This window comes from Chionomys nivalis, chromosome 19, assembly GCF_950005125.1.
Source record: "Chionomys nivalis chromosome 19, mChiNiv1.1, whole genome shotgun sequence".
Lineage (NCBI taxonomy): Eukaryota > Metazoa > Chordata > Mammalia > Rodentia > Cricetidae > Chionomys > Chionomys nivalis.
In genome coordinates, this window is record NC_080104.1 from 8,077,980 (window position 1) to 8,091,706 (window position 13,727).

Sequence of the window (13,727 nt, forward strand, 5' to 3'; positions counted from 1 at the left end):
AAAGCTAGCTGGCATGGCACCAGGCTTACAAATGGGAAGCCCAGATGCCTCAGAGACCTTCCCATGCCACTTGGTCTCTCCCAGCTAATACGTACATGGGAAATGCTATCTTCCATGGCTAATAGGGTGTGCTTCCTATCCCTCTGCACCATACTTCAGACTCCTGGGGTCCAAGCCAGTCATGGACTCCACTACATGCCGGTCTACAAACAGCCAGTGCACAAAAGGAAGCCCAGACTTCTAGTGAGGTTTTAGCAGCTGTACCAACATCTCCATCAAACGCTAAAGATGGAAAATGAGCCTGTGGGTGAGACCAACCTTGTGAGATCCTATGATCTTATAGTTTTGTCACTTGACTGTGGACAGCTTACATGGGTTTTGATAGCATCATTACACGGTGCCGCAACATGGATCTCATTCTTCCTTCCCTGTCACAGGAAGGGGCTTCTTCCCCTCCCTCGGCCAAAGCTGACATGTCTACTTGTGCCTAGACCCATGCGCCTTCACACCCACACCACATCACAGTCCACTACAATGCATTTGTTGATTCTCACCCATTCACTCATGCACTTCACTTGAAAACAAGTAATTCTAACAAACAATTGACAGAAACTTGGCCTTTGCACGGTTCAGACGACAGGATGTGGTGTGGAAATCCATCATGGGTGATGGAGAACGCTGGGAATGTAGGGAACCCACCTGTTTTCCTGTGGAGCAAACTGGATCTGTGCCTGCAGATGCTGAGGTCCTGGGCCTGGCTCGGGGCTGAGGAGACTGAGGTGCTCTGAACTGCTGGGCTCCCAGGAATGAATGGTGAGTTCTGGGGCAGCCTAGCGTCACTCTTCTCCGTGTTCGATAAGAGGAGAGCATCCTGAGTTTTCTTCTTTTCCTTTTTTAACATGTTGACCAGGATATCTGACATCTGATTTAAGGACTTAGTCACTCCTGAGAGGTGATCACGATCAGACAAAAATTCAAAAAGAAATCTCTATCCCCAACCAGACAATTGCAACCAGTGCACTTTAGAGCAGGCTGACGGCAGGAGGACCTGCGTGTGCAGAGGTGGGCGGCTTAGGAGGGAACCAGCCTTTCACGGTGGCACAACGAAAACTATCCAACTGAAAGGTCTTTGAAATGCTGGGTAAGGCTTGTGTGAACAAGTAGAGGGGAGCCTGGGGGTACAGGCACTTGGCGGACAGCTTGTCCAGCATGCAGAAAGCCCTGAGTTGTTCTGAACACCGCATTAAGTCTACCCCAACACTCTGGGGTAGAAGGAAGACCAGAAGTTCAAGGCCAGCTTTGCCAACTTAATGACTTTGGAGACATCCTGGGCTACACGAGACCGTCTTCTTTTCAGGAACCCTGCAAAAGGCTGGCACAGAGGGTGCAGATGCTCACCAATGCTGGGAGATGGAGAAAGGCCTACACCCGAGGCTTTCCGGTCCCTGTGACCAGGCAAATTGGCTATCTCCACGTTCAGTGAGACTTGTCTCAAAATATGAGGTTGAGAGTGATGGCGGAAGACACCTGATATCGACCTTTGGCATTCAGGAGAGCACTGTGCACATCACATCACACAGGAGTCTCGGGAAACACAGGAAGAGTACAGGGGAGAAGACCGCTACGCAGGATGGAGGAGGAGCCCGATTTACACATGATTTTGAACATGTAACATGGAAACAAACTGACTCCCATATTCTTCCTCAGGTTTAACTTTAAATTGTTGATTTCTAGATGGCCAATCAGTTCTATGTGGCTTCCTAGCTTGCCTTGTTAGAATGTCCTGCCCAGAGGCGTCCCGGCCTCTCAGAGCATCTGTGTCCTGGCTTCCCATCATGTGTGTTTCAGGTGTTGAACTCGTGGTTTTACGTACAGAGCCCCCTCCCCGGCCTTTCTCTCCGTTCATGTCACCATTCTGAAGCCAAGTCTGGGGGTGCAGGAACCTCCTGACTTCTTCAAGTGTGAAGTACCTGGTGTCGCCCCTGTGAACAGCCTACAGGATCCAGCACGGTGAAGAGTTGGGGGCCGGGGCACGTATGTTTCTCGTTCAGTCTCACTCTTGTATAAACACATGCGAGCCAGCCTGCACTGGTCCCTTGCTGCCACCTCTCATTTCCTTCCTCCTCAGTGTGTAGATGTTCATAAGCCCTGGCGAGTATTGAGTGGCTGGCAGGAGTATTTAGGGGGAAGATCCCAGTCTAGGATCAAGGCCAAGAAAAGAAACAAAACACAGACTGGGCTAGGGCCAGACCTGAGCCGTCCCTGGAGATGGATGGGGTAAGAGAGAGGGAAGGAATGCAGGGCGACACCACTGTGGGCAGCACTCGGAGACAAGGGCGTGCGTGGGGTGCAGTCCGCAGTTGGACTCACCGCTGCTGGCTGGGTGATAAAGTAGCTAAGACTGACTTGACTCTGACATGGGGCCTGCTAAGACTCAACTAAAATTAGAGACTGAAACTAATGAGGCAGCTCGTCTATGTTGTTTGGATTGGTTTTTACCTCTTTACCACTGGTTTTCCTTTGTGTGGATTATTTGTGCATATGTAAGCTCCTCTCTCTATGTGTATGTGTGTGTTGTATGTATTTGTTACATGTGTATGTGTGTGTGTGTGTGTGAGTGCTGGTGTCTGCGAAGTCCTGAAGAGGGCATCAGATGCCCTAGAACTGTAGCTACAGGTGATTGTGTACCACCTGATGTGGGTGCTTGGTCGTGTGTGGTAGGAAACCAACTTGGTTCCCCTAGAAGAGTAGCAAGTGCTTTTAACTGCTGAACCATTTTTCTAGTTCCTCGACACATTGAAAAATTGTATGAAACATGAACATACAGCATGATATTTGTTCGTGGGTCCCTAACCCCGTGTTGGGGACTGAATCCAGTCCTGTGTCTCCAGCTCCTGCAAGCTTTAACTGCTCAGCCATCTCCCCAACTCCTGTGTAGATAAGACTTTTTATGTATTTTGCATAACAGCTATACTTAGTAATTTTTTAAATGAATAAAATATGTTTATAAAAATTTGGCAAGTTATTTCTTGTGAGTGTTTAAAGACTATATATGTCATGAAAATGTCAAATCTTCTACAAGAAGATTGAAAGGTAAAAATAAAGAACAGTACTGAAGAAATTTCCAGAGTCCTAAGGTCTAAGCAGCCCAGCTGGGACTCTTTAGAAGTAATTGCTTCTGTCTGCACTTGGGCCCACCAGCAGCTACTGCCCTGAGCACCCAGAAGACACTGCCTCTGGGAGTCGAGATGAATGCTGTCTTGAGCTCTCAATCTTTGCTCACTGCCTAACTTGGGAACATCTGGATGTGGGACTCGGGACAAGAGATCTGCCCTTTAAATAAAAAGTCACATCCAAGCCAGCTCTCTGTTTCTCATAAACTAAATGCCGTGTGCCATCTTTTTCTCAGTCACCTTTTGTGTTTCACCCACACACCAGCCACAAATTCTGGGCCACGGTGAGGCTGTGGTTAACACGGGGTCTGGTCAGCTGGCTAAAGATAACCAGCTAACTTACTGACTCTGGACTCAAAACACAAAGCCCACCACAGAGCAACCAAAATATATTTGAAAAAGATTTAGTAGTAAGAGTCGGTATGGTACTAGCAAGAGCTGAAACGTTCTCTGTAAGAATAACTGTATCAAGGCTTGAGAGACGGATCAGCTGGGCAAGAGGCTTACCACCAACTTTGACAACCTCAGTTAGATTCCCAGGTTTTATGTAGTAAAAGGAGAAAACTGATTATCCTCTGACCTCTCCATGTGTGAACACACACACACACACAACAACAACAACAAAACCAAACTAAAATGCTAACGTCAGATGTTTGCTTGAGCTCTGCAGGTGTGACCTCAGTGTGAAGCAGGCTGGGAGAGGCTGGGACACTGAGGAACGCAGGTACACCACGGGGCCAGGAGTGGGGAATCTACATGTTCCCCCCATTCCAAGCCAGAAAGGATACTGATTTCATTGTCCCTCTGCTTGAGCAGGTCTCGGAGCTTTGTGTGTTCTTCATCCTTGAATGGCTCTTGGCATGCTTGGTGTGTGGTTTCGGAGGGGACTGTATTCTTCATGTCCTTGTCATTCAACAGCTTCTGCAAGTTGGGGAAAGAGCCTACTGAGCATGCCCACATCCTAAGTTTCTTTGCTGCTGTGCTGGTCCTAGTACACACTGGTCACGCATGTCTGCCCTTACCCTTCCCTTTCAGGCAGTTACCGTATTGGCTGGATATGGTTTCCCTTCTCCCTGCCTTTCCCATTTCCCTCTCCCTTAGCTTCTCTCACTTCCAAACCTCCTTAAATAGTATCCCTCTAGAGTCCTCCCCCTTGTTGTGAATTTATTCAAAATTGAAGCATTCCCTCCCAGAGTGAGGAGGGAAGCTCCATGACTCAGGAAGCAAAGCAAGAAGCAAACAAAACTTCCAAGGCACAGGAAGCTCCTGAAACTTACTAGTCTCAGGAGGTCCTTCCCCCAAGGTTAACAAGCAGCAGACAGTCACTGGAGGGAGACTTGTAATGTGGCCTGCAGGTGGCAAAGGAACTCAGCCTGTGCAGTTTTTCTGAGTCTTCACCCATGCTGGGGTGGGACTTTCAGTGACACATGTGCTCTGTAACCTTAATAAACTCATGGCTTCACTCAAATGGACTTGGCAGAAGAACCCATCCTGTTTGTTACTACTAGATAGATGTTTGTTTATATCTGTACAGAAAAGGGTACAAAATGCTCCCTTATCTTACAATATCTTTGCAAAATGTACAATATTACACATGAAAACTGGTGACATTCCCACTCCCTTACCACAAAAAAAAAACTTCAGAGGCTGAGGAAAATTAGTAAATTATTCAGGATAAATAAAAATACTGGAAAAAAACTGAACACAGTCATCTTTAAACTTTCTGAAAATGTGTGTGTTCACATTTCGTGTTCATGTGTGTGTGCACATTTGTGTGTTTCGGCATAGACATATTCTGGGCACAAGACAGGGAGACTCCTGGCAAAGGAATCAGGAGTCCGTGGCCAGAGTTTATTTGTAAAGCTAGATACAGTCCCTGCAGCTGCCCAGCGATAGTCACAGCCTGGCTGGACGTGCAGGGTGGTTTCTGCATGTGTGAAGCTGGGTCCTGGTGTTTCTAGAGTTGGTCAACAGGAAGAGTTTTATTGCAGTTGGAGCATGGCAGGACATGGCTGAGACTGGGGGAAACATTGACATTTACCTTAAAATGATGAAAACAGTGATGGATTTTACGCATATCGGCGCCAACTTCCAGTCTACTCTCTGGATCTTGGTCTTCCAAAAAGGATGCTATCAGTTTTTCCAGCCTAAAAAGCACACAGTGCATGAGAAGGGCGAGCTAGAAACCCGGGGCCTGATGGCCTCTCTGCAGCAGGGCACTTGAAGCACAGGATACTGGGCCTGCATTTTCTTAGAATTCACTACTTTATTTGACTATGAAAGCTATGGGGGAAAGCATATTTTAAAGTGAAATCTGCAATTATACATTTACTTGGCTAATTTCCAATGAATGTTCACATGCAGGTTTCCATATAAAAGCTACCTGAGGGCTGGAGAGATGACTCAATGGTTAAGAGAGCTCACTGTTTTCCAGAGCATCTGAGTCAGGTTTCCAGTGCTTTTTAGTGACTCACGATCACCTGTGACTCCAACTTAGGGGATCCAAAGATCTCTTCTGGCCCCTGAGGGCACTGCATGCATGGGTGTATTCATGCGCATGCATGCACACACACAAATATATAGAAAATTTTAAAAGTCATTTGATTTCTATAACCTACCCATTCTAGCCACACAGAACCTTTTGCCTGTGTGTGCCCAGCTGCCACATTGTTAAAGTATAAAAAATAAAGAATTCCTATATTAGTTGCCCCCCCCAACAGCGCTCCTTCCACCATTCCTGGTGGACCTGTGGCATCCACAGGGGCTCTTCCATTCTCCCCATGCTCCCCACGCCTGCCACTGAACACTTCCCCTGGGACCAGTGAGGCGCCTTCTCACCAGCCTGAGAAAGCCAAGCCGCGGCCGCACGCTGTGCCTTCTCTCCTCCTCAGGCAATAGGGCTGCCTGTGGTGGCTCAGGCTCTCTCCACCTCTATCCCTAACTGAAAACACTCTTCCTTCTTCTCAAGGCTCTCTCTCCCACTGGGCTTCCCCTGACACTTCATCAATATTCCACACAGATTTTCTTCTCTCAACTTTCAATAATTTTCATGTTCTCCTTATTCTAAAAATCAAAAATGAAAAATACCCCCTTTGGGGAGGAACAGACAACCCTATACCCTATTGGTCCTAAACTCGTTGGCAGTATCCCCTGCCCCTGCTGTATTCTATAATCTGAGGATGTGCCTGTTCCGTCCCATTCTCTAATTGACAGGATCTCATGAGAATCACAACAGGGCTGGGAGAGTTTCAGTCAGCAGAGGGCTTATCAGGCAACCAAGAAGCCTAAATTCAGAACTCCAACACCCATGTAAAAAGTCAGAAGTGGGGGTGTTTGCCTGTAAATCCCAGTGCTGGGCAAATAACAGAGGTGGACTCCTGGGGCTTGCTGGCTGGTCAATCTAGCTGAATAGGAAAGTTCCAGGTTCAGGGAGAGACCCTGTATCAAAATATAACACGGAGATAGCAAACATTGACCTCCGGTCTCCGCATACATGCTCATGTACATGTGAGCATACACTCTTACGCATGTGCATACACATGAACACACACACAGATGACAAAAATGATGAAATAATTCTTGATGCTTTGTGTCCCACCCCCAGCATTAGGTGCTCAGTGCAAATACACAGGTTAGGAAATGGATTCATCTCATGGAATCTGTTCCCTTGTGTTGAGTTGGGACCTTAGAAAGGAAGGCAGAAGGCAGAGGGATTATGGTCAGTACCTAAGCTGCAGGCCTCTGAGAAGTCCTCATATCTTCCTGGCATGACGAAAACATGTGCACACTTCCAGACACACTTCCCTTCCCAGCTGTTACCAGTGGCCCCACACAGCGTACGATGGTTTCTGTCTAGGGCAGACTTAGGTTTGTTTGTATTTCTTCCTGCAGCTATAACATATGTGCTAGCTGAGGCTGTCAAGTATGAGACAATTTATATTGTAATTCTCTCTTCTGACTTATTTTTGTTTTCTTGAGACAGAACCTTCCATCATAACCCAGCAGTCCTCACATTCACTAGGTAGACCAAACTGGCCTCCAACTGACGCCAGTCCTCCTTCCTCAGCCTTCGGAGATAACAGAAATAGCCTTTCACCTACCGTTATCTTGTAATCTTTAAGGATTTTCTTAAGATGTAGGACTGTTTCCACTTTCACTTTTTTTTTTTTTCTCGAGACATGATTTCTCTGTAGCTTTGGAGCCTGTCCTGGAACTAACTCTTGTAGATCAGGCTGGCCTTGAACTCACAGAGATCCGCCTGCCTCTGCCTCCTGAGTGCTGGGATTAAAGGTGTGCGCCACCACCGCCTGTTGTTATGATGACCCACTCTGACAAAAGCACGTAAGGGATGTTGTGGAATATCGGTTAAAGATGTGTTACATTTGTTTATGCTGTGGAATATTTCTTTGATAATGCAAAGATGTGTTGCATTCTTTTAAGCTGCACTGTGAAGCTGAGTACTTTGCTGTCTAAAACACCTGATTGATCTAATAAAGAGCTGAACAGCTAATAGTAAGTCAGGACAGGGATAGGTGGGGCTGCTAGGCAGAGAGAATAAACCGAAGAAGGAAGAAGAGGGGAAGAAAGAAAAGGAGAGAAGGCTATTAAGGGCCAGCCAGAAATGGAATAAGAAGGAAAGAAAAGATATACAGAAACAGAGAAAGATAAAAGCCCAGAGGCAAAAGGTAAATGGATTAATTTAAGTTAAGAAAAGCTGGCTAAGCCGGGCGGTGATGGTGCACGCCTTTAATCCCAGCACTCGGGAAGCAGAGGTAGGCGGATCTCTGTGAGTTCGAGGCCAGCCTGGTCTACAAGAGCTAGTTCCAAGATAGGAACCAAAAGCTACGGAGAAACCCTGTCTCGAAAAATCCAAAAAAAAAAAAAAAAAAAAAAAAAAAAAAAAAAAAAAAAAAAGAAAGAAAGAAAGAAAAGAAAAGCTGGCTTGATATATACCAAGCTAAGGTAAGGCATTTATAAATAGTAATAAGACTCCATGTGTTATTTGGGAGCTGGTGGGGGGGGTCAAAGAGTAAAAAAATACAACTACACTCCTCTCTCTCTCTCTCTCTCTCTCTCTCTCTCTCACACACACACACACACACACACACCTAAGTTATCAACATAGTCATCATTTAACGACCACATTCTCTATTCTCCTAAAAATAGCAGGGAACTTAATCAGAGAATACTTAAGAAACAATATTATGGAGAAAAACCACAGATACAAAAGTGCCATTTGGGCTAACTGTAAATGTTTAAAATTATTTCTTTAAAATTATTTGTGTGTCTGTGTGTGCATGTATGTGTGTGGGTGACCACAGAAGCCAAAAGAGTGTGGGCCTTTGGGGCTGAGTTACAGGCATTTGTGAGTCAGCTGATATGAGTGCCCAGACCCCAACACAGGTCCTCATGATACATCAGTGACTGCTCCTGGCTGTGGAACCCTCTCTCCAGTCACAAAGTTACGAAATACATAAGGTATCAAAAGTGGTCATGAGTGGTGGAATTAAGGATAATGAAAACTTTACTTTCAGTCATCTCACAAGACTAATAAAAGGAGTAACACGGGTACACACGATACAGAAGGGGAACATACTGAGGATGACACGGGTAAACACGATACAGAAGGGGGACACGCCGAGGATGACACGGGTAAACATGATACAGAAGGGGAACATACTGAGGATGACACGGGTAAACACGATACAGAAGGAGGACACGCCGAGGATAGCATCCAGTGAAAAGCATGACTTTGGGGCCGGGAGACTGAGCCTCAGGTGAGACTGCTCCAGACAGTGGCTGGGAAATGCAGTCATGGAGGCAAGAAGTGGGCAATGAACAGGTGTCCGTCTCACTGGATCTCTCTGGGTGAAGAACTGCCTGCTTACATGAAGGGTGTAAGCAGGTTCAGTGAGATGCTGATGATGAGCAAGAGACACACATGATCCCAAACATATCTGACAACAGGTGACAGCAGAGAGTGACCTGCCACCTGGACAGTCTGTCCAGCCCTGTTGCCTGCTCCTGCCAGGCCTAGTGCCCAGCCCTAGGAGAAGGGAGGCCAGAGCTGGATACTGGCTGACTTTCCCCAGGCTCCTCACTGCCCTTCAGCTTCCCCACAGTGCTGCAGATCCCCTGGGCTCTCTTGAGCACCCCTTACTGGCCCTCACTGTAGTGGCATTTTATTTGTATTTTAATAAATAGAGCTTGTCTGAAGATCAGAGAGTAAAACAGCTAGCCAGGTCAGTCTTATAGACCAGGCAGAGGTAGCCTACCTCTTTAATCCCAGTAGCCACACTAGTTTGCCACAGAAACTGGGTGGTAGTGGTGCACGGCTTAAATTCCAGCCCTAGAGAGGCGTATAAGACGGAGGAGATAGTTCTCAGACACGGTCTCATTCTGAGATTCCTGGAGGCAGGATCGTCACTTCAGACTGAGGTAGAGGTAACAGCCAGTGGCTGGCTGTTTTGCTTTTCTGACCTTCAGGTTGACCTCCAATATCTGTCTCTGGGTTATTATTAATTGTGCTACACTTAGCCCTGATCCCTTTAGAGGTGATGGCACCAACAGAAAGGATCGGAAATCCCTTTCTGGGCCTGGGGTGGGTCAGGGCAAACTTCCCTTTGCCCCATTGCTCCCTCATCTCAACTTAGGTATCTGCCCACTGCACGCTATTTGCTGATAGTTATAAGCATTGGAAGCAATGGGCAGGTTTCTGTATGAAGATATAATCTTATTTCTATGTTTTTGCAACAGAAGATAATAATAGTAATTTATTAAATGTATATACTGTTTAAGTGAATAACGACTGCCCATGGCCAAAATGAGAGCTAAAAGAAATATAAATTAATTAGCCACCTGTATTGACAACTCCTTCTATAAAGTCTACATGCAGGCAAACGCTACGTAAACACCAGTTCTATTACATAATCCGTGATACCTGAGGGATTAGCGCAGAGGAAATGATGGTGGCATTGTGGACCAGTGAGCAGGGATGCTAGACAGGAGTGGAGCAGGTGGCAGGAGAATGAAAAAGACAGTCACGCCTGGGCAGGAAAAATGACAGCAGAAGTCAGGCAGGGTAGGCTGGAGGGCATGGCGGAGGCTGTGACAGCTAAGACAGAGGCTAAAGTGCACGGCAGCTTCCCAGAAGAAGGCAACAAAGACCCAGGTGAAGGACTGGGCACCAGAAGCTGGGATGTGGAAAAGCCCCACACAGACAGCCCTTGAGGCCAGTGCAGAGACTGAGGCTGGGGAGGAAGGGGAGGGAGTCTGACGAGAACAGGTCCTGGGAAGACAAAGCCAAGGGAAAGGAACAGAACTGGCAAACAGGAGGACGGGGGAGAGAAAGGCTTAGGTGAACAGAACCAAGCACACATCTAGGAAGAAAAGCAAAAGACTTAAAGGCCAATTGGCGAGGTCTGCCCCTCCCAGCTGCACACCCGGCAGCTGATGTCTCCCCAGGGCTCCTACCTGCCCAGCTGCTCCTGAGCTGAAGGAGAGGAAGAGGAACCTAACCTTTGTTCCACAGCTCAACTCTTCTTCCATACAACTGTCTTGGATAAAACTGAATTTGTTGACAACACCAAAGTTTCAAATACACAATTTTCAGCTCATTTCTTTAGCAAAGAATTTAAATCACAGCCTTGTTTTAGAGTTTTTAAATGCACTATACAAATGTATCTATACTTAATTACACTGAAAAACTTGTAAAGAGCATTGAAAGACAGACTGAAAGGATCTTGTGATGTAAAAACATGGAGTAAATCTGTAGTGGTTTGGATGGGAATGCCTCCATTGGCATACTTGAATATTTACTCGCCAGTTGTTGGAACTCTTTGGGAGGGATTAGGAAGTGTGGCCTTGTTAGAGGAGGTGTGGCCTTTTGAAATTTTAAATGTGCTTTAAAGTTTCAAAAACCCATGCCATTCCCAATTATCTCTCTTCTCTGCCTGTGGTCGCTCTCACCTACTGCTCCAGCATGCCTGCCTCCTGCCATTCCTTGCCATGACAGCCATGGACTCACCCTCTTGAACTCTTTCTTCTGTAGGTTGCCTTGGTCATGGTGTCTTACCACAGCAATAGGAAGATCACCTTTCCATGTGTAACAGCCCACAACTGTTTAGAAACACATTCACACAATACTAAATCTGAAATAAATTTATATAAGTCAAATTGCCCAGGATCATTAAGTTCTAGTTATTGAATTAAATCTGGGTTTATAAGGGAACTACACCCTCAGATGAAATAAAGAATGTAACAACTTAATAGAAGTTAAACAAACAAAATTCTGTTGCTATGGTCTGATTGCTTACTCCATAGCTCAGCTTTTGCCCGCTGATGGCCCATCCTGCTTTTGCTCAATCACTGTTTGTGGAGACTATCAGAAACCAGGTGTCAGGTAGAGGTGAGGTTTGCTATGTTCACAAGTGCTAATTCATACCACAAGGCTTCTTTAAGAGGCAGGAGATCTGGTGTTCTCTTTTGATCTCCAAAGGCCATTACACTCATGTGTACAAACCCATGGGTGCGTGCACACACACAGACACACATACATGCACTCACACACACGCACTCAGACACACATACATGTACTCACAGATACCACATACACACATACACAAGCAACACACACAAACATACATACACACATATACAGGCACTCACATACATACATGCACACATATGCACATACATACACACATACACACATGTGCACACACTCAGAGATACTAACTAGCTTAGTTTTGTCAATTTGGCACATACTAGAGTCAGTGGGGAAGGGTCACCTCCATCAGATTGGTCTGTCGGCAAGTCTGCAGGGACATTTTCTTGATCGATGATTGATATGGGAGTACCTAGCTGTCTGTGGCTGATGCCACCCCTGGGCAGGGGGTAGATAGGAAAGCAGGCTGAGAAAGCTTTGGGGAGCCAGTCAGTGCGGCTCACAGACTCTGCTTCTGTTCCTGCCTCCACTCACCCCCACAATGAACTAAACCCTGTAAGCCAAGTTAACCATTTCCTCCCCATGTTTTTGGTAAGCATTTTATCACAGAGAGAAGGAAAACTGAATTATAAATACATTAAAAAAAATCAAAACAAGTCCGTAAACTGGGTGGTGGTAGCACATGCCTTTAATCCCAGCACAAAGGAGGCAGATATAGGTGGATCTCTGTGAGTTTGAGACCAGCCTGGTCTACAGAACTAGTTCCAGGACAGCCAAGTCTACACAGAGAAACCCTATCTTGAAAACTCAAAAAATAAAACAAATAAATAAATATAAATAAATCCTTAAAAAGATAAACATTAAAACAAAAGCTTAGAACTCACAAAGCCCAAGGAGCAATGAGCACAGATTCTGAGAGCAGTGAAAACCCTGCAGACACACAGCCGTCCGCCCCTGCAGACAGACACACAGCCGTCCGCTCCTGCAGACACACAGCCGTCCGCTCCTGCAGACACACAGCCGTCCGCTCCTGCAGACACACAGCCGTCTGCTCCTGCAGACACACACGGCTTCCTAAGTCAGGAGCAAGTATTTGGACATCTGATGAAAGAGCTGTCTAGACCTAAAGAGCCCACTGTGTCAACTGTAATCCGTAAATTAATTCATAAATGAAATTAGCATCCACGCCTCATCCTTCCTCGCTTTGGTTGATTGGAACCCTAAAGGGTTGAATTTAGGAGAATAAAGGAATCACCCCTGTGAAGAGAGCGCCTTGATGGAGACAGGCCTATTTAATCCTATTAGACAGCGATTCCTTCAGTACCCAAGAGCTTCCACAGCCCCCAGTGATAATTAACACAAGCCGCGGACCACACTTTTCGACTGGGTTTAATATCTTCAAAATGCAGTATCAGGACCCAGTCGCTGTGTGCTGGAGTACGGAGACTTTATCTGTAGTGAATTATGTCTCCTGAACAACTTCAGAGATCTGATTTCTCATAAAGTGGGAGAGATGCACATTAGCCACTAATGACCTCTGGGAGGAATAGCCCACCAAGTTCAGGGTTATTGCACATAGCCAGCCATTTTATCAGAAGCTGGAAAGAAGGATGCCTGGGAGGCAGGAGACATGCATTCAGGACCAAGTAGCAGATAATCCATACCCTTCCCCCACTAATGAATGCCTGATTGCTTGGTCTTTTCTCATTCAAGTGGTGTGAATTAGCTGTTAGATAAAATATTGGCACTAGCTAAGCAAGATATTTCTCAATCTTCTATCACCAAGACATCTCCGACAGGAACTAAATTTAGAAAATGGATTAAGTTGGCCACTGCATTAATGGAGAGTCTAAGACAGCAATAACAATTAAGACCATGCTGTGCTCTTCACTGGACACTTTCTGACGACTCATCGTGATCCGCATGCTCGGTTCATGAGACACACAGCCAAGTCTGCTCCTTCTGCTCCCCTGGCCTTTGGTCTTCAATGTTTGCACCAGTTACCTTCCTCATTGCTCTGGCAAATGCCACAGCACAGGGGAGGAAGCTCACTGTGACTCACAGTTCAAAGGGCTGCAGTCCATCATGGTGGGGAAGCCATGTTTGCA

The 13,727-nt window shown here is 46.2% G+C and overlaps 1 protein-coding gene across 1 annotated transcript in view; it reads right to left on the bottom strand.

Moving 5' to 3' along the window:
- Kif6 (kinesin family member 6) overlaps positions 1 to 13,727 on the bottom strand; it is a 312,499-nt gene that overhangs the window by 146,638 nt on the left and 152,134 nt on the right. The window contains exons 11-13 of the mRNA XM_057751369.1: positions 5,215 to 5,320; positions 3,962 to 4,094; positions 700 to 915 (exon numbers count right to left, since the gene is read on the bottom strand). Of these exons, the coding sequence (XP_057607352.1) occupies positions 700 to 915; positions 3,962 to 4,094; positions 5,215 to 5,320 (455 nt within the window). The remainder of the gene's footprint in view (positions 1 to 699; positions 916 to 3,961; positions 4,095 to 5,214; positions 5,321 to 13,727) is intronic.